Source organism: Bubalus kerabau, chromosome 15 (assembly GCF_029407905.1).
Source record: "Bubalus kerabau isolate K-KA32 ecotype Philippines breed swamp buffalo chromosome 15, PCC_UOA_SB_1v2, whole genome shotgun sequence".
In the NCBI taxonomy this organism is placed as follows: domain Eukaryota; kingdom Metazoa; phylum Chordata; class Mammalia; order Artiodactyla; family Bovidae; genus Bubalus; species Bubalus kerabau.
This window is the reverse complement of record NC_073638.1, coordinates 16699581-16721806: the sequence shown is the minus strand read 5'-3', so window position 1 is coordinate 16721806 and position 22226 is coordinate 16699581. Positions and strand designations below refer to the sequence as shown.

The following is a 22226-nucleotide window of genomic DNA, read 5'->3' as shown; positions in this document are numbered from 1 at the left end:
GATTTTGTTTAAGTTGTTGTTCTATTTTGCTCCTGGAGAGACACACAACTTTGCACTTTGACACTAAAACGCTATGCTCCTGCTACTATTGTCACTAGATAAGAAAAGTGTGAGATCTTGAGAATACATACTTGAAGCACTGGATCCCCCATAAACCCACTCTCAAGTCTTAGGCCATCAGTGCCTGTCTCAGAGTCACCACTGGTCATACAGAGCTCACTGGATTTCACACATAATCAGACATTAAAAGGGAAATCAAAAAATATTTTAAATTTTTAAGAGAAGAGATGAGTATCAAGGCCGATTTTAGACAGTTGGACTAAACTGTTATCTAGAAGTTGTTTCTTCCTTCCCATCTCTACTCAACACTACACAGTCAAGAGTCCCAACTATATGTGTTCTTTAGGCTTTGAGCATTATTCTTTTTATTATGGCTGTTACTTATTTATTAAGGTTCACAAAGCACATACTGTACAGTATGTTTTGGGTACTTATGGGGCGTTTCTGGCTTTGTTATATGACTCATTTATTTGTAAACAATGACATTCTCTCCATTAAAATTGTATTGATGCCAACATGAAGGTTTGGTACTGATGGCTAGTCATAAAGTAATTTCTTCAAACCAGTTGCTTGAAAGATAACTGAAACAGAGGACTATAGGTGCCATTTTTTCCCTTAAAGTATCCCCTTTAGAGTGGGTAAAGCCATTTCCCCAATTTAATACCACTTGATTTCTAAAGGGACATTCATTTAAATTCCTTCCAATCTGCCACACTAAAACACATGATGGATGTAATAGTTTGTCCATGCAAATACTGTATAGATATTTGTCAAATGAAATACCAAATGCCACCCGTTATTACAATCACAATTGCTAATGGAGGATACATGTATTGTACTCTATAGGACACATAAAAATATAATGCTTTTTCAAAGCCTCTAAATTCTATGATTGCAGCTAGAATGAATTGCCATTTTATACCATATTTTGCAAATACATATAGGAAGAGTGCAGCTACTATAAGTCAGCTGTACTAGGTTGGAAAAATGGTGACAGATCAGAATATTGCCTCAGACTATATCTTCAAAGATATATATTGTATGAAAAATGTAGTTTACATCCTGTTTGTGATATTGAATAGATCTCTGGCATATTCTTCATTGTGACATTTGTGACAATGTAAATAGCTACTTTTCTCTAAGTAAAATCATATAAACTAAGAAAGAGCTTACTCGTCTCACAAATTGAATATATACAATTCTTATCCCAAGCCCTATCAGCAACTACTAGATAATGAAGTAGATTGTCGAGGATGCTTTTACAATATGCTTCCCACAGATAGTTTTAAGTATAGAGAAAATAACCATATGTTTAGAATAGTTGCTTAGACAAATCTTTACAAAAAGCAGAGAAATAGATCGGATGATTCTTGGAAGTCCCTTTCAGCCTTATGGTCACAAAACACATTGGTTATGATTAAAATACTTACAATTTACTATTTCACAATATGCTTTAAGTGACTGTGCAGAATAAGCATAAATGACTTCAGTGAGTTTGGTTCTTTCCACATGCTCCTGCGCTATAAGAAGACCACTGGCATAGCTAAGGCATTTCCTAGTCTCAGCAGGAGGATTAAAGTGCTCCCAGAGCCTATTCTTTCCACACTGACTGTAAGCTTGCCCTCTATTTCCTATGGAAGAAGTGACTTAATCTTCTAGGCCACTAAAGAAATTATTTTGTGAGTAATTATTCATATGAGAGCACCTTGTCCTCTGCCTCCACAGCCTCCTATAAACACCCTGGCCTTCTTGCTCAGATGTGGTTAAAAACAGAGACCTAGATCCAAGGAATGGAGGGACAGGCAAGGATTCAGAGTTCAGGATCTAGGTCCTATCTCCACATGAAAAGTGTTACACTTGTGTCCTCTTATGCTCCAGGGAGAGACAGAGTTCAATCATTATAAAAATGATAACCATTATAACAAATATTTTGCATATCTAAAAGTATTTCCTAGCTGTATACTTAGGGAGCTTGAAAACACTAATTAATCCTCACAGACTACATTGGACACTAGTTAATATATTCCTTAACTGAGTTATGTGATAAGCAAATCATAATGCAGTCAAAACCCTAAACAGAAAAATGTGTTTTATTCAGTAGACATAAGCTACCGATGAATATACTTACTGGAGTAAGAAATTGGCCACCACAAGGTTTCAAGGAAACAATACTTTCTAACTAATTAGACTGAAGAGAAACTTAGTTTTTATATCTGAACCAAATTAGGAAAATTGTGGACACACTGTGCTCCTAATTTCAGGGTGAGTCTGTAATAATATTTTCATGCATTGTTAATCAGAACATGCAATGAAAGCCTATCTGTAACTACTGTGATTACTAAGTATGGAGTTTAGGCATACTTCAGTGTTAATGAAGGTGATTCACTGAATTTAAAAGTCACATCAAATAAACTATGGAAGAACAGTAAAAAATCTCAAATTCATAAAGCACATTTTCCCTTGTTTTTATTATGCAAGAATAAACAACATCCTTGGCAAAATAACCTACACTTCTTTCTCACTAATGCCAGTGTTTAGTAATTTATCCCCAAGTTGGGCAGTTAGCCTTTCAGAAGCATACATTGAAGAAGGTGACAGGGCGAGGGGGAAAGACTTCCATGTCATTTAGTAGGATGCTGTTTATTATAATTTAATATATTGTAAAAACTATGTATATTTAGAAGTGCTAAGTTGAAAGGGTCCAGTGTAGCAAAGCATTTTATTTTCACTGTTATTTCTTAGAAAATAGCAAAAAGATCTTTAATCTTGGTTACAGATACATACGTTTGCTATTAGGAAATTCCATTTCCTTTGGATTCTGTGATACATTAATGAGATCTAAAAGATATAATTACTAAGTAGATATACAATGCTTTCTTGGCATCTGAAATCCTAGGTTATGTTTAAGTCTAAGTGAAACTATATTTAACTTATAAGTTAGAATTATATAATGTATCAACTATACAGTAGCATATTCTGAAAAATCTAGTGCTGCATGAAATTATATAGAGGTATGTATAAAAATAGGTAATATCCCTAAAATATTTTGCAGTTAACAGTTTTTCCTGCTGGGAAGTTTACCACACTGCCAAGATATATGTATGAAATGTCTGCTCAGAAAAACAAAATTAGAAAATATTCCTCTCATACCAACTCACTAAATGTAGGAATATATAATCAAAACTGGCTTTCAAAAGCAATACAAATATATAAAGATACCTATATGTGTGACAAACAAGAAAACATGGACTGTTGATTAGTTTTGAATGGGCCCCACATTTGTAATTAATTAAAATACATATATATGTATTATACATATATAATATATATATGACCCAAATCACTCATAATAACAAATACATTACCCCCTTGCTCTCCAGGTTTTTTATTGACAGTCATAACCCATCTTTTTCCAGGATTATTGCCTGACATAACAGAAATTCCACTGCTTGTTCTCAACAAAGCAGTGAAAGAGAAATCTCTCTCTTCATTCTCCTGTCATGACCCATGTTCTGGGCTTGTGCTTTTTGGAGGAGTCTTTGATCTGCAGCAGGTCTCAGAGGCTTGTCTCCCGGAGGAACATAGTGCCAATGTTGTAGGAAACCTTTTTTATTTTCGATGAAGAAAGAGAAGGCTTTGGCTGCTTAGGACCAGTTCTTACCTCCAGGAAATAGCAGATACCAGGGATTTCTTTTGGAAAGTTGTCTGGAAGCTCTTCACGGGACCGAGGAATGAATGTGAAACTTTCTTCTCGTTTTAATAATCTAAGAAGAAAATATATAATGTGAATCATATGGGCAGGAGAGATGAGAAAAAATGGACCCAAACTTTAGAGAATCAGGAAGCCTATAAAAGACTGCATGCATGTGTGCTCAATAGTGTCTAACTCTTCGTTAGCGCGTGGACTGTAGTCCCCCAGGGTCTTCTGTTCATGGGATTTTCCAGGCAAGAATTCTGGAGTGGGTTTCTCCACCAGGGTGTCTTCCCGACCCAGGGATTGAACCTGTGTCTCCTGCATTGGCAGGCAGGTTGTGTACTACTGAGCCACCTGGGAAGCCCAATAATAATGAATTAAAAAAGCAAAGTTGTTCCTGGTACTACTTGACAATATTTGTTCAAAGTTGATTTGACTTTTTGTTTAAAAGGCTAAAGAAACTGCATAATACATGTTTTTATTCAAACATGCAAGATTTATCCTTTCTGTTTTAAAAATCTGCCTTAAGTCTGGAACATTCTTTCAATGTTTTATAGACTCTGAATAAGCTTTAAATCCTACGTGTCATTCACATAAATCAAGTTTTTAGCTTTGTAGAACAGTCATAACTCAATGTATCTGTGATATCTGGTTACTATTTTATAGCAATACATATTTTGTAAACTTACCAGCATTTATTTGTCAAACAGATTGATTCTTCCAGTCATAAAGACAATTTTCTAGTATACTAATATTGAAGATTTATTCTTGACCAATTCTAGGAAAGGTTCAGTTTAATAGCCATACATAGAAAAGTGTCCTAGCATTTCAATTTTTAAAATTATGTATTTATTTATTTGACTGCATTTAGTGGGTCTTGGTTGCAGCACACAGGATCTTCACTGCGTCCTGCAAGATATTTGCTTGTGGTATGTGGACTCTCTAGTTGTGACATTCGGACTCCAAAGAAAATGGGCCCAATAGTTGCAGCTCACAGGCTTCTTTGCTCCAGGGCATGTGGGATCTTAGTTCCTCAACTAGGGATCAAATCCAAATCCCCTGCATTGTAGGCAGATTCATAACCACTGGACCACCAGGGAAGTCCCCAGCAATTCAATTTAATTCAACAATTCTTATGGGTTACTAATTATTACCCTAGAAAAGTATCCTAGATACTGTTGAGAATATAATGATAGGCAGAACACAACAACCTAAGAAGCTTCAAGTTTTGTCAACAAAGACACAGAGAAAAAAGAAACAGAAAGTAAAAACTGAATAAGCAAAGAAAAGTCACAGTAATATAAAAGTAATATAACACAAAAGACTAGGGACTTCCCTGGTGGTTCAGTGGTTAAGGATCCAGCTTCCAATGCAGAAGACACAGGTTTGATCCCTACTTGGGAAACTAAGATTTGGCAGGCTGTGGGGAAATTAAACCTGCATGCCACAACTTCTGAGCCTGCCTGCCTCAACTAGAGAGGCTGCTCACTGCAAATACTGAATCACTCTGACGCTCATACCACAATGAGAGAGAAGCCCATGTGCTGCAACGAAGAGCCTGTGTGCTACAATGGAAGATCCTGCATGCCACAAAGATCCTAAGTGCCTCAACTAAGATTCAACACAGCCTATATATATATATTATACACACACACACACACACACACACACATCAATTAATTAATTAAACATGACCAAAAGGCTAGATGCCATAAAAAAGGTGAATCTACAAAGGTGTTGAAGTTCATAGAGGGTTTACAGTGGGAGGGTTACTAAACTCTCATGAGTGAAATGGTATTTAAAGAGAGGCAGAACTTCAACAAATGAACGTGGGGAGCAACATAATCAAAGATTTAGATACAAGAAAATTATGATCAGAATCAACATGTTCCAATCATCAGATTTTATTTTAGAATGAGGTAAGAATGAGAGTTAAAGCTGAAGCAGTAGGTTAAGACAAACTTTAAAGTCTGAAACTAAAACTTTAGACTTTATTTGGAGGCACAGTAGAGCTAAACCTATCACCCTTTCCCTAAAAACAACTCATTTTCCTAAGACACGTAAATGTTAACAGGAGATTGAAGTTATGCAGGATAAGAGATAGATTGAGAAGAAAGGAATCATTGTGACACAGAGAAGGTAAAGTAAAAAAAACAGTTAGTGTGAGGAGAAGAAGCAATGCTTGAAAAATTTAAGATCATTACACAACAATAATAATCTTTATACTAAAGAGGGAAAAACCATGTCTTCTCAAATGTTCTTAATGGATAAAAATATTATTTGAAAACAATAGTTGGCAGTATTAAGAATTCTTAAAAAGTGAGCAATCTATATTCACTTTTATGAATGACAGGTGAAGTATTTTGTCTTTAAAAAGTATTTTTTTCAAATATTTTATTCTTATTTGTTCAATTTAGTTATTTACTTTAATTTTTATTTCACATAAAAATACACATGTAGGGTATAGGTGATTTACAATGATACATTAAATTTAGGTGTATAACAAAGTGGTTCTTTTTCAGATTCTTTTCCCACATAGGTTACAATAGACTATTGAGTAAAATTCCCTGTGCTATAAGTAGGTCCTTGTTGATTACCTATTTTATATATGTAGTGTATATATGTTAAACTCCTAATGTACCAGTCTGCCTCATCATTATCCTTTGGTAACCATAAGATTGTTTTTGAAGTCTCTGATTCTGTTTCTGTTTTGCAGATAAATTCATTTGTATCTTTTGAGTCTACATAGAAGTGGTATCACCTAGATAGCATATTGAAAAGCAGAGGCATTACTTTGCCAACAAAGGTCCGTCTAGTCAAGGCTATGGTTTTCCCAGTGGTCATGTATGGATGTGAGAGTTGGACTGTGAAGAAAGCTGAGTGCCAAAGAATTGATGCTTTTGAACTGTGGTGTTGGAGAAGACTGTTGAGAGTCCCCCGGACTGCAAGGAGATCCAACCAGTCCATTCTGAAGGAGATCAGCCCTGGGATTTCTTTGGAAGGAATGATGCTGAAGCTGAAACTCCAGTACTTTGGCCACCTAATGCAAAGAGTTGACTCATTGGAAAAGACTCTGATGCTGGGAGGGATTGGGGGCAGGAGGAGAAGGGGACGACAGAGGATGAGATGGCTGGATGGCATCACTGACTCGATGGATATGAGTTTGAGTGAACTCTGGGAGTTGGTGATAGACAGGGGCCCTGGCATGCTACAATTCATGGGGTCTCAAAGAGTCGGACTTGACTGAGCAACTGAACTGAACTGAGAAGTGGTATCATATGATATTTGTCTTTCTCTGCCGACTTTATTTTGTGATAATCTCTAGGCTCATCCATGTTGCAACAATTAGCAGTATTTCATTCTTTTATATGGCTCAGTAACATTGTATTTCATATATTTACCACATTTTTTTTATCCATTCATCTGTCAATGAATATTTAGGTTTCTTCCATGTCTAGGCTATTATAAACCATGCTGCAGTGTACATTGTGGTGCTTGTATCTTTTGAATTATGGTTTTCTCCAAATATATCCCCTGGGGTAAGGCACTGTTGGCACTGGAAGTAGAATCCAGACCTGTTAATTCCTAATAAAGTTCAGTCCTGTGGGCGCAGGAGGGCCGAGTGGAGCTACTCCACGTTCCAGGTCAGGAGGGGCGGCTGTGAGGAGATACCCCTCATCCAAGGTAAGGAGCAGGGGCTGTACTTTGCTGGAGAAGCTGTGAAGAGATGCCCCATGTCCAAGGTAAGAGAAATCCAAGTAAGATGGTAGGTGTTGCAAGAGGGCATCAGAGGGCAGACACACTGAAACCATAATCACAGAAAACTATTCAACCTGATCACACGGACCACAGCCTTGTATAACTCAATGAAACTAAGCCATGCCGTGTAGCACCACCCAAGGCGGGTGGGTCATGGTGGAGAGGGCTGACAGAATGTGGTCCACTGGAGAAGGGAATGGCAAACCACTTCAGTATTCTTGCCTTGAGAACCCCATGAACAGTATGAAAAGGCAAAATGACAGGATACTGAAAGAGGAACTCTCCAGGTCAGTAGGTGCCCAATATGCTACTGGAGATCAGTAGAGAAATAACTCCAGAAAGAATGAAGGGATGGAGCCAAAGCAAAAACAATATCCAGTTGTGGATGTGACTGGTGATAGAAGCAAGGTCCGATGCTGTAAAGAGCAATATTGCATAGGAACCTGGAATGTTAGGTCCATGAATCTAGGCAAATTGGAGTGGTCAAACAGGAGATGGCAAGAGTGAACGTCGACATTCTAGGAATCAGCGAACTCAAATGGACTGCAATGGGTGCATTTAACGCAGATGACCATTATATCTACTACTGTGGGCAGGAATCCTCAGAAGAAATGAATAGCCATCATGGTCAACAAAAGAGTCTGAAATGCAGTACTTGGATGCAATCTCAAAAATGACATAATGATCTCTGTTTGTTTCCAAAGCAAACCATTCAATATCACAGTAATCCAAGTCTATGCCCCAACCAGTAACACTGAAGAAGCTGAAGTTGAATGCTTCTATGAAGACCTACAAGACCTTTTAGAACTAACACCCAAAAAAGATGTCTTTTTCATTATAAGGGACTGGAATGCAAAAGTAGGAAGTCAAGAAACATCTGCGGTAACAGGCAAATTCAGCCTTGGAATACAGAATGAAGCAGGGCAAAGGCTAATAGAGTTTTGCTAAGAGAACACACTGGTCATATCAAGCACCCTCTTCCAACAACAAAAGAGAAGACTCTACAAATGGACATCACCAGATGGTCAACACTGAAATCAGATTGATTATATTCTTTGCAGCCAAAGATGGAGAAGCTCTATACAGTCAACAAAAACAAGACCGGGAGCTGACTGTGGCTCAGAACATGAACTCCTTATCGCCAAATTCAGATTTAAATTGAAGAAAGTAGGGAAAACCACTAGACCATTCAGGTTGACCTAAATCAAATCCCTTATGATTATACAGTGGAAGTGAGAAATAGATTTAAGGGACTAGATCTGATAGAGTGCCTGATGAACTATGGACTGAGGTTCATGATATTGTACAAGAGACAGGGATCAAGACCATCCCCATGGAAAAGAAATGCAAAAAAGAAAATGCCTGTCTGGAGAGGCCTTACAAGTAGCCGTGAAAAGAGAAGTGAAAAGCAAAGGAGAAAAGGAAAGATATAAGCATCTGAATGCAGAGTTCCAAAGAATAGCAAGGAGAGATAAGAAAGCCTTCCTCAGTGATCAGTGCAAAGAAATAAAGGAAAACAACAGAATGGGAAAGACTAGAGATCTCTTCAAGAAAATTAGAGATACCAAGGGAACATTTCATGCAAAGATGGGCTTGATAAGGAGAAATGGTATGGACCTAACAGAAGCAGAAGATTTTAAGAAGAGGTGGCAAGAATACACAGTAGAACTGTACAAAAAAGATCTTCATGACCAAGATAATCATGATGGTGTGATCACTCACCTAGAGCCAGACATCCTGGAATGTGAAGTCAAGTGGGCCTTAGAAAGCATCACTATGAACACAGCTAGTGGAGGTGATGGAGTTCCAGTTGAGGTATTTCAAATCCTGAAAGATGATGCTGTGAAAGTGCTGCACTCAATATGTGAGCAAATTTGGAAAACTCAGCAGTGGCCACAGGACTGGAAAAGGTCAGTTTTCATTCCAATCCCAAAGAAAGGCAATGCCAAAGAGTGCTCAAACTACTTCACAATTGCACTCATCTCGTATGCTAGTAAAGTAATGCTCAAATTCTCCAAGCCAGGCTTCAGCAACACATGAACCATGAACTTCCAGATGTTCAAGCTGGTTTTAGAAAAGGCAGAGGAACCAGAGACCAAATTGCCAACAAATGCTGGATCATGGAAAAAGCAAGAGAGTTCCAGAAAAACATCTATTTCTGGTTTTTTGACTATGCCAAAGCCTTTGACTCTGTGGATCACAATAAACTGTGGAAAATTCTGAAAGAGATGGGAATACCAGACCACCTGACCTGCCTCTTGGAAGCAACAGTTAGAACTGGACATGGAACAACAGACTGGTTCCAAATAGGAAAAGAAGTACGTCAAGGCTGTATATTGTGCCCCTGCTTAATTAACTTATATGCAGAGTACATCATGAGAAATGCTAGGCTGGAAGAAGCACAAGCTGGAATCAAGATTGCCAGGAGAAATATCAATCACCTCAGATATGCAGATGACACCACCCTTATGGCAGAAAGTGGAGAGGAACTAAAAAGGTTCTTGATGAAAGTGAAAGTGGAGAGTGAAAAAGTTGGCTTAAAGCTCAAGACTCAGAAAACTAAGATCATGGCCCCATGGGACTGAGATCTGGTCTCATCACTTCATTGGAAATTGATGGGGAAACAGTGGAAACAGTGTCAGACTTTATTATTTTGGGCTCCACAATCACTGCAGATAGTGATTGCAGCCATGAAATTAAAAGACGCTTACTCCTTGGAAGGAAAGTTAGGACTTCCCTGGTGGCTCAGACGGTAAAGCCTCTGTCTACAATGCAGCAGACCAGGGTTCGATCCCTGGGTTGGGAAGATCCCCTGCAGAAGGAAATGGCAATCCACTCCAGGACTATTGCCTGGAAAGTCCCATGGACAGAGGAGCCTGGTAGGCTACAGTCCACAGGGTTGCAAAGAGTCGGACACAACTGAGCGACTGAACTGAACTGAACTGAGACAGCATATTGAAAAGCAGGGACATTGTCAACAAAGTTCCATCTAGTCAAGGCTATGGTTTTTCTAGTGGTCATGTATGGATGTCAGAGATGGACTGTGATAAAAGCTGAGTGCCGAAGAATTGATTCTTTAGAACTGTGGTGTTGGAGAAGACTCTTGGAGTCTCTTGGACTGCAAGCAGATCCAACCAGTCCATTTTAAAGAGATCAGTCCTGGGTGTTCTTTGAAAGGACTGATGCTGAAGCTGAAATTCCAATACTTTGGCCACCTCATGTGAAGAGCTGACTCATTGGAAAAGACTCTGATGCTGGGAAAGATTGGGGGCAGGAGGACTAGGGGACGACAGAGGATGAGATGGCTGGATGGCATCACTGACTCAATGGATATGAGTTTGAATGAACTCCAGGAGTTGGTGATGGACAGAGAAGCCTGGCGTGCTGTGATTCATGGGGTCCCAGAGTTGTACACGACTGAGCAACTGAACTGAACTGAATTGAAACCTAAAATATTTTTTCTTAAATAGTGTTATTGCAGTATAATTGACATATAGCACTGCATAAGTTTAAGGTGATCTGCTGAAATTACTTACACCATAAAATAGCTACCACAATAAGTTTAGTGAGCATCTTTTACATACATTCTCAGTTGCTTCAGTTGTGTCCGACTCTTTTTAACCCTATGGACTGTATCCCACCAGGCTTCTCTACCCATGGGATTCTCCAGGCAAGAATACTGGAGTAGATTGCCATGCCCTCCTCCAGGGGATCTTCTGGACCCACTGATCAAACCTGCAGCTCCTGCATTGCAGGCGGATTCTTTATCATGAGCCACCAGGGAAGCCCAGTGAACATATCACAGACATACAAAATTAGAGGAAAAAAAAATCCCTTTGATGAGAACTGAGGGTTTACTCTTAACAACTTTCAAATATAACATGCTGCTGCTGCTGCTGCTAAGTCGTTTCAGTCGTGTCCGACTCTGTGTGACCCCTGAGACGGCAGCCCACCAGGCTCCTCCATCCCTGGGATTCTCCAGGCAAGAACACAGCCCTGTTAATTATGTTTTTCGTGTTGTATCTTACATCTTCAGTACTTATTTATCTTATAACTTAGTTTGTCCATTTTGACTACATTCATCCCTTTTCTGCTCCCTCCAACCCCTTCTGGTTAACCACAAATCTGATCTCTTTTGCTATGTTTGTTTAGTTTTGAAGTATAGTAGATCTACAATATACTATTTTGTTTCCTGCTACACACAGTAGTGATTTGATATTCTATACATTTCAAAATAATCAGCATGATAAGCTTAGTTACCATATGTCATCATATAAGGATATTACATAATTACTGAAATATTGCCCACACTGTACATTTGATAATCATAACTCATTTATTCTATAATGAGAACTTTGTTTCTCTTAATCTTCTTCAACTATTTCTCCTGCCCCTCAAATCTTCCTCTCTGGTAACCATCTGTTTGTTCACAGTATCCATAATGCTGTTTTTGTTATGTTTGGCCACTTGTTTTGTTTTTTAGATTCCACACAAAAGTGAAATCATGCAGTATTTTTCTTTTCTTTTCTGACTTATTTCACATAGCATGATACCTTCTAGAGCCATCCATGTTGTCCCAAATGACAGGATTTCATTATTTTTTATAACTGGGTAATATTCCATTATATGCATATACCATATCTTCTTTATTCATTCATCTATCGATTGACACTTAGTTTGCTTTCATATTTTTGTCTTTGTTATAAAGTTGCAAAGAACATAGAGGTGTATATCTTTTCTTATTAGTGTTTTTGTTTTCTTTGGATAAACATCCAAGAGTGGAATTTGTGGGTCATATGACAGTTCTACTTTTAATTTCTTTTTCAATTGTAAAGTAGGATAATTGCTTTATAACATTGTGATGGTTTTTGTCACACATCATCATGAATCAGCCACAGGTATACATATGTTCCCTCCCTCTTGTATCCCCCTCCTATCTCCCTCTCCCACCCACCTCTATAGGAGTGACAGAGCACCAGCTTTGGGTTCCCTGTGTCAGGCAGCAAACTCCCACTTGCCACCTGTTTTACATATGGTAATTTGTATGTTTCAATGCTATTCTCTCATATCATCCCACCCTCTTCTTCCTCCATTGTGTCCAAAAGTCTGTTCTTTATTTCTGTGTCACATTTGCTGCCCTGCACATAGGATCACCAGTACTATCATTCTAGATTCCATGTGTATGCATTAATATATGACATTATAAAAGTCTTTCTCTTTCTGACTTATTTTGCTCTGCATTATAGGCTCTATATTCATTCACCTCATTAGAACTGACTCAAATGCATTCCTCTTTATAGTTGACAACAGACTGGTTCCAAATAGAAAAGGAGTACGTCAAGGCTGTATGTTGTCACCCTGCTTATTTAACTCATATGCAGAGTACATCATGAGAAAGGCTGGACTGGAAGAAGCACAGGCTGGAATCAAGATTGCTGGGAGAAATATCAATAACCTCAGATATGCAGATGACACCACCCTATGGAAAAAGTGAAGAGGAACTAAAAAGCCTCTTGATGAAAGTGAAAGAGGAGAGTGAAAAAGTTGGCTTAAAGCTCAACACTCAGAAAACTAAGATCATGGCATCTGGTCCCATCACTTCATGGGAAATAGGGAAACAGTGGAAACAGTGGCAGACTTTATTTTTCGGGGCTCCAAAATCACTGCAGATGGTGATTGCAGCCATGAAATTAAAAGACACTTACTCCTTGGAAGGAAAGTTATGACCAACCTAGATAGCATATTCAAAAGCAGAGACATTCCTTTGCCAACAAATGTCTGTCTAGTCAAGGCTATGGTTTTTCCAGTGGTCATGTATGGAGGTGAAAGTTGGACTGTGAAGAAAGCTGAGCACCTAAGAACTGATGCTTTAGAACTGTGGTGTTGGAGAAGACTCTTGAGGGTCCCTTGGACTGCAAGCAGATCCAACCAGTCCATTCTAAAGAAGATCAGTCCTGGGTGTTCTTTGGAAGGACTGATGCTAAAGCTGAAACTCCAATACTTTGGCCACCTCATGTGAAGAGTTGACTCATTGGAAAAGACTCTGATGCTGGAAGGGGTTGGGGGCAGGAGAAGAAGGGGACGACAGAGGATGAGATGGCTGGATGGCATCACCAACTTGATGGACATGAATCTGAGTGAACTCCGGGAGTTGGTGATGGACAGGGAGGCCTGGCGTGCTGCAATTCATGGGGTCGCAAAGAGTCAGATACGACTGAGCGACTGAACTGAACTGAATAGTCCATTGTGTCTGTGTATCAAAACCGCCTCATACATTCATCTGTTGATGGACACCCAGGTTGCTTCCATGTCGTAGCTATTATAAATAGTTTTCCAATGAACACTGGGGTATGTGTGTCTTTTTCAACTATGGTTTCCTCAGGCTCTATGCCCAGTAGTGCGATTGCTGGGTCATATGGAGTTTTATTCCTAGTTTTTAAAGGAATATCCATACTGTTCTTTTTCTTTTTTTCAAGGTTTGCAATCGTTTTTATTTTTATTTTTTAATTTTATTTTATTTTTAAACTTTACAAAATTGTATTAGTTTTGCCAAATATCAAAATGAATCTGCCACAGGTATACATGTATTCCCCATCCTGAACCCTCCTCCCACCTCCCTCCCCATACCATCCCTCTGGTGTATCTATCTCTCTGGGTATCTGCATATCTAAGATGTACCACTCTGCTAAAGGAGAGTAAAGAGCTAAAGAGCTCCTTTAGGAGTTAAAGGAGGATAAAGAGCTTCTTGCTGAGGGTGAAAGAGGAGAGTGAAAAAGCTAGCTAGCTTGAAACTCACATTAAAAAAACTAAGATCATGGCATTTGGTTTCATCACTTCATAACAAACAGAATGGGGAAAAGTGGAAGGAGTTACAGATTTTATTTTGGGGGGGCTCCAGAATCACTGTAGATGGTGACTGCAGCCAAGACATTAAAAGATACTTGCTCTTTGGAAAGAAAGCTACGACAAACATAGAAATCATGTTTAAAGGAGAAGACATCCTTTTCCTGACAAAGGCTTCTGTAGTTGAAGCTATAGTCTCTCCAATAATTATGTACAGATTTGAGAGTTGGCACAAAAAGAAGACTGCGTGCCAAATAATTGATGCTTTTGAATTGTAGTGCTGGAGAAGACTCTCGAGATTTCCTTGAACAGCAAGGAGCTCAAACCAGTCAATCCTAAATGAAATCAACCCTGAATATTCATTGGAAGGACTGATGCTGAAACTGAAGCTCCAATACTTTGGCCACCTGATGTGAACAGCTGACTCACTGGAAAAGACCATAATGCTGGGAAAGATTGAAGGCAAAAGGAAAAAAGAGACAATGGAGGATGAGATGGTTAGACAGCATCACTGACTCAATGGAAATGCATTTGAGCCAAGTCCAAGATATGGTGAAGAACAGGGAACCCTTGCATGCTGGAGTCCATGGAGTCAAATGGTCAGATATGACTCAGTGACTGAACAAAAACAAAGTTTAAAGGTGACTTCTCCCAATATATTCTGTTTTCTTACCTTTAAAATGTATTCTAATAATAAAAATTATGGTCTTTGTTTGAAATTAAACTCCTTTGTTTTGTAAGGAATTGAAACATACTTATATACTTAATATAACAATCCAACATATTAATAATGCAATATAAAATTTTGCAAATTCCTTTAAAGAGCAATGTGCATAAATGAGAAAAAGTGATAAACAGAAATTGACTTAGAAAAGTTTGATTACCTGCCAAATCTTGAATTTTGAAAGAAAAAAATAAGTTCACAAAGCATTATTATTTTTAAAATTTAGTAAAAATGACATTACAATACATAGAATAGCTATGTGATTTTGCCTAGTTAGCTCTGTTAGTTATTTCTTTAAAGATATTCATATGCTAGAAATTTCCTTCTATTCCCACAACCTCAGTCTTAGCTCAAGTCTGGAACTGTAATATTGTCTTTTAATAGTTATATTTCTTCTAGTTTTCCCTATTCCCTCCATGTGAAACATTACCTCTAAATAAGTTTTTCTTTCATCATGTTTCTTGCAGACTCAAATGTATGCAATGGGTCTCTAATAGCATATATCAAAGTTGAAAATAAAATAAATTCTCAGCCTTGCTAGATGTATTTTATATTGGAATAATTTTAGATTTAGAGAAGTATTGAAAGGATAGTACAATGAGTTTCCCCTATACTATTTACTCTGTTTTCCTAGTGTTAACATTCCACATAACTCTGGTATTTATTTGTCATAACTAAGAAATCAATTATAGTATGCTATTAATATTAACTAAACTGAAGGCTTTATTTTGATTTTACTACTCTTCCACTAATATCCTTTTTATTTTCCATGATTTAGTGTACAATTTTTGGAAACAATATAGACCTGCTGATTTTTCTAACTCATGAGGAAACAGAAGACAAGATTATTCACATGTCTTACCTAGAGTCATAAACTAATTAGAGGCAGAAAATTAAGGTGAACTTGAGTCTCCTGATATTGATATTCTTTGTTTACCCATTCATTTATTTAATCCGTCAGAAACAATTAAGGAATCTTCCAAACTATGGGTCACTTTGGAAATCTAATGTATTAGAAAAAAACATTTTTCCAGAAAAGTACACACAATAGTGTTGTATCACTGATCATGTTTGTGATGCCGATTGTCTTGTTGTTTCTCACTGTGTGCACTGTTCACTGAATGCAGGGTTGGCAAGGCTTGAGCTAAGAGGCTGGAAGAAGACTTGAGGAGCTGTAGAAACTGCAGACATGTTTATTCTTTCATGGCTGGCTTGGCAGCCATAACACAGCCTCTCTCCTGGCTGACCCAGCAGCCATAGCAGCAGCCACAACATAACCTCATAGAACAGAACCATGATGCCGCGCCAATGAAGTCCTGATGCAGCAACAGCCAGGGCTTTCATGACCAAGTGAGTACATGACATGCATGAGCAGTGTTAGAAGTGATTTCAGCTGTTACACAACCATGCAAAGTCATTGTTTATAGAACATGGGCAAGAGGGCATGAGAGCATGGGGTGAGAGCATGACTAGCACCATCCTGTAATTTCCCCACAAGTATGCTTAGAAAATATGTCAGGGAACTCATAAACACGCCAACCTTAATATTTACTTAAATAGTATACCATCGCTCAATACCTTAACATACTGTATTTATCTATGTTCTACTTTAGATATTTAAATCAAATTTCACTTAATTGGTTTCATAGTCAAAAAATATTTAAAAATTTAGCATAGACTTTTTAGCTTAAATGTGAACATCTAAAAAATTCTAAATAAAGAATGTGTTCTTTGTTCATTATTTTTTTCTGTTTTTTTTAAAATTCATTATTAATTGCAAAATAAACATTTACCATCCAGTCACCTACCATGGTGCCATTTTTAGTGAAGAAAAGAAAGATGTGCATTCGATTTCCCTCTTACTTTAGAGGGAATTATGCTCAATTATTTTAGTAACTAATTTTCACTGCATAGTGATCTAGATAATATGAAGAATTTAAACTTGGTATTATTTGTAAAGATATTTATGGCCAATAAAATAGCTAGTTTTTGTACTTCATTGAAATTCCTCTTTTGTGTGAAATTAATAGATATCTGCCAAATTAGAACTATTGACATGAAACAGACTGATGTCTTTAAATTCTGCACCCTAAACTTGGTAATTAACTTTGTAGCATTACTGTCATGGGAAAAGAGAAACACCCTTCATACAGAGTAAAGAATGTGTCCTAATATAGCAATATTTCTGCATTCAGTCTAGAGCCTTATGATATAGACCAAACCTATGCCAGTCAGTCAGACTATCATAAGAATGTCAAAATTGTAAGTCCCACTTTTCATTTCATATCTATGAAAAATTGTTGTTTAGTTGCTAAGTTGTGTCCTACTCTTTTGTGACCCAATGGACTATAGCTCATCAAGCTTCTTTATCTGTGGGATTTCCCAGGCAAGAATACTGGAGTGGATTGCCATTTCTCTCTCCAGGAGATCTTCCATACTCAGGAATTAAACCCATGTCTCCTGCACTGCAGGCAGATTCTTTACCACTGAGTCACCAGGGAAGCACTAGTTAGCCATTATTACATAATGCTTATATATTTTTGTATTGATTCTGACTGCCATAAGCAATTAGACTTACAGAAGTGAACTAATATATATAACTTTTACTATAAAAATAACTATAACATTATATTCTTATCCTCAAAGACTTCACTATTATTACCTTAACTGTGGTGGTAAATATATGGAATGACTGAGGTAGAATATTCCAAGTGTCAAAAAAGTCAACCAGATTGATTTTTTAAAATTAGGAAGCCTTATGATTTCCAATCTTCAGAATTATATTATCTGAGGGAATATGCTATTTGATACATCAAAGAGACAAAGGAAGAAAGAGCAAAATAAAAAATGTCCTTAAGTAGAATATCCCAATCAATTTTTCTCTGTGTGACTTTTATTGACACTTTTAAAAGGATAACGTGAATATTAGTCTTTGTAATTGAAAAAAAATAGAAATAGAATTCTTTATTTTTAAATTAATTAATTGATTTTAATTGGAGGTTAATAACAATATTGCTGCAGTTTTGATACAGCGACATGGATCAGCCACAGGTGCACAGGTGTCACCACATCCTGAGCCCCTCCCGTCTCCCTCCCCACCCCATCCAGAAATATAATTCTTGAGCCACAGCTTAATTTGTCATTTTGGAAACAGTATTGCCATTTGTATTTACTAATTTTTTTTTATTTTGTAAAATACAGTGTTTACTATCTTTGGTGCTTCTCTGAAGAATAAGATGATCAATAAAGTCAGTTGAAAGACTTACAGGACAAGAAAATACCAGCCCAAATTAAAAAAAATATATATAGTCACTAGTGCAGATGAGCATTCTGATTTTTTAAAAACCAAACTTTATATATACTAGACAGAATTCTCTGAAGCCCTTTGAATGTATTTCCCCTTAATAAGTATCTATACTAAGAAGCATAAATATTTACAATAATATGCTTATGTAATAATAATATTGACAAGGAATAGAAGCAGATTTTCTATGTAGTCTTGTAAACCACTCCAGTATTCTTACCTGGAAAATTCCATGGACAGAATAGCCTGGAGGGTTACAGCCCATGAGGTCCTCAAGAGTCAGACAAGACACACACACATACTCGGTAACTATTAACTTTCACATGCAAAGAAAAATATACCCAAGTAGGTTAATCTTTCTTCAGTTTTTTCATGCATATCTCAATTTACTAGAAACATGCATTCCTCTAAATTGTAAAGTGAAATTCTGAATAGTATGCCTATATTCACTGTGATTTTTGTTATATGCATTAAACACACAATGTTTTAGCATTACAAACAGAGAAGATGGTTTTCTGTTTAATGTGAAAGCCAAGGCATTCAAATTCTGGTTCACTTAGCCACTACTGTATCCTGCTCCACTGTACATCACCTGATATGATGAGCTGTTTATACATCACTGGTTAGAAGGTAACTTGGTTTGAACTGAAAAAGGGGTCTCTCACAGTCATTGAAAAGAGGCATTCTGAAAAGTCTATAAGTAGATCAATTGTAAAATATGAGAAAAGAAAAATGCTTAAAAGTTAAGGAAATTTTATATAAAAGTAATTAAATAGTCTTTCTACATTGTTAGTTTGCACTTAGCAAGGAAATACAGTTGATTCTGCTCAGGCAAATAATTTGAGTATGAATAAGGCCATTTCAAAATTTGCTGAAAATGTCCTTAATAGAAGCAATTATTTCAGTTTCATAGATCAGAAACATGATATTATAGACAATTGCTTATAAAATGTGGATTATTTACAAATTTGAATCAATGGGAATAAAGATGAGTGCAAACATAGCATCACTCAGAGAGAAATGAAAACATCAAGCATTAAAAATTCATTAAAAATTTCTTTTTGTCTAGAAATGAAACTGGCAATAAAGTGCTCTAGGTGAAAAAGAAATGATCCTTGAGCATCACTGCAGGCAACAAGATGACTCACACTAAGTCTAAAAAATAAATACTATGATATAAAAGTTACAGTCTTGATTTCAAAACCTTCATTCCTAGGTCAAAATGAATATTGAAGTAAACAATACCCAATCATTCCAATTCTAGTAACCTAGAGGAAACTCAGTTATTTATATCACATGAAATGTAAGTAGCTTAAACTTATGTAATGATCATAGTGATCATGTCATGTTCATAGGAACATACTTTGTAATAATTAAAAATCAAAAAGAAGCTAAGTGTTCATCAATACAGGAATAGATGACTAAAAATTGAAACATAGCACAGTCATACCCTGGAAAGTTGAAGCATGATTAAAATGATGAACTAGAGCTATATATGTCTCAGCAAGGATGGATGCTAAAACATGAAATTTTTAAAAAGGTCAAATAAAGGTTTATAGAGACATATCATTTATGCAAATTAAAATAAAATTCTATTGTTTATGGATACACACAAGAAAGTCAGTGTATAAGACACTAGGCTTTGAAAGATACCAAATTCATTAGGGTATTTGTCACAAAGAAAGGAAGGAAAAATTTCAAAGGAAGTGTCTTTATTTTTATTAAACAAGATTTTTAAACAAATTCTCAAACCAGTGGTGAAATCATAGTATTATGTTATTAATTTTAAACTTAACACTTTAAAAATATTTCTAAAAGTGTTATTTTCATCAACTACTTAGACATTTCAGGCAAAATATATTTGGAGTGAATTACTCAGAAAATAATTCCAATTTATCATAATATGCAAAATATACACCCTTTCAAAGTTTATGATAATTATATAATCTTTCTAAAAATAAATGAATATAAACTTTTCTGAATGAGGGAAGGGGATCAAGAAAGTAGTCTTGGTCTTGTCTTATTCAACAGTTAAGACATAGAGTTCACCTTCTCCCTCAGAAACATTGAAAATACATCTACAAGTGGAATAATTCACACAGAACAGCTACTGATAGTCAGCAGAAGACTTCACACATCCAGGAAAACAAGAAAACCTCCACATAACTGGGTAGGACAAAAGGAATCAGAACAGAGCTTGCACCCCAAGGATAGAGCTGTGAAGGAGGAAAGATCCCTCCTCCCTGGGAAGTCTTTCCATTAATGGGGAGATCAGCCTAAATAGAGGGCGAGCTTCACAGCCTAACAGGAGAGAGGAGCAACAGGTTTATGGAAGGAAAAATGGACAGTACCCTGCACAGAGATTCAGCACTTCTGCCCTTCAGTTCCCATCCTGAGACATTCCTCTGTCAGTACAGGTGGGGACCAAGTGCTGAAGCTCAGGATCTGGAGGTCAGATCCAGGGAAAGGACTAGGGTTAGATGTGTAGAAACAATTTGAAGAGGTCAGGTTGTGGAAACTGAGGGTATGATCTGAAGGAGCCTGGGCCTGCCAGAGAGGCAAGTCATCATTATTTTAGAAAAGGCTCACAAAGAGATGGGCAGGGCCACTATTATTGGGGGTGGGGTGGGGTGGAAAAGGCTCATAAAGAGATGAGCAGGACCACCATAAGTGCTTTTTTCCCTGTTAGCACTCCCAGGCAACAAGGCACCACCTATGGGGCTCTAGGGGCAGGTGTGATCACTGTTGCCATCTTAGGCTCCAGAGGCAGGCACTGGCTGCCTCTATCAGACTTGTGAGTAGATGCCATGTCCTGCCCTCATTGTCCCAGGAGAGTCCATAGCTTCTGCCACTAGAAAATCCATGTGCAGATGTCAGGACCTGTCCCAGCTGCCCCTGGATGGTATGGATAGATTTCACAACTAAAAAAATTTGCAAAAAAAAAAAAAAAAAGGGACCAGAGCTTCCTTCCACAGTCCCAGGATTATGTAGATAGCTCTTCCCACAAGAAATCCATGAGCAGGAGCCAGGACTTGGCCCCACCGTCTAGGGAAGGGCTGCTGTACCTTAACACTGCATATCAAGGAGATAATGGCCAGCACATACTGAGGAAAGAGGCAGCAACCATCCAAACTAAAAGCAGCCCCTTGATTCTGGAAAAGAGGGCAAAGTAGAAGGACTTGAGCTCATTTCCTCTCAGAAAAAATGCCAAAATCAAAACTTCTAAATAACCATCAATAAAAATAACTGGAACTAACCAAAAAGATATTTTACATTAAAAAACTAAGAAGCCACAATGAGATGAAAGGAGGGACACTTTCATGACATGATCAAATCTCATATGCACTGGGTGAGTGATCCATGAACCGGAAAAAAATATCACAGAGGTTCTCCCATAAATATGAGAGTTCTGAGCCCCACATCAGGCTCCCCAGAGTGTGGCAGTAAGAACAATCATCTCCAAAGCATTTGGCTTTGAAGGCCAGTAGAAGTAGAGGACAGGAGCTCCACAGGACTGGGAGAAACAAAGACTCTATACTTGGAGGGCAAAAACAAGGTTTTACATACACTGGAATCCAGCAAAAAATAGTAACTCCACAGGGGCCAGGGCTGTATCTTCATATGAAAATTGGAGGGTATCCTGGAGAGGTGGGGGTTGGCTGTGGCTAAATGGGGATGGGGGCTGTGAGGGGACAAAGACACTGGTGAAGGAAGTCCCAAGGAAGAGTGATCACTGTGCTAGCACAAAGACCCAGCCCTAGCCAACATCCTGCAAGCTTCAGTACTAGAACACCTCACGGTAAACAACCAGCAGGATAGGAGTACAGACCTGCTTATCAGCA

At 37.6% G+C, this 22226-nt stretch overlaps 1 protein-coding gene across 1 annotated transcript in view; it reads right to left on the bottom strand.

The window, feature by feature from the left end:
• Window positions 1-3066: 3066 nt before the first annotated feature.
• GUCY1A2 (guanylate cyclase 1 soluble subunit alpha 2) overlaps window positions 3067-22226 on the bottom strand; it is a 469674-nt gene continuing 450514 nt past the window's right edge. The window contains exon 8 of the mRNA XM_055547771.1: window positions 3067-3824. Within this exon, the coding sequence (XP_055403746.1) occupies window positions 3617-3824 (208 nt within the window). The 3' untranslated portion in view covers window positions 3067-3616. The remainder of the gene's footprint in view (window positions 3825-22226) is intronic.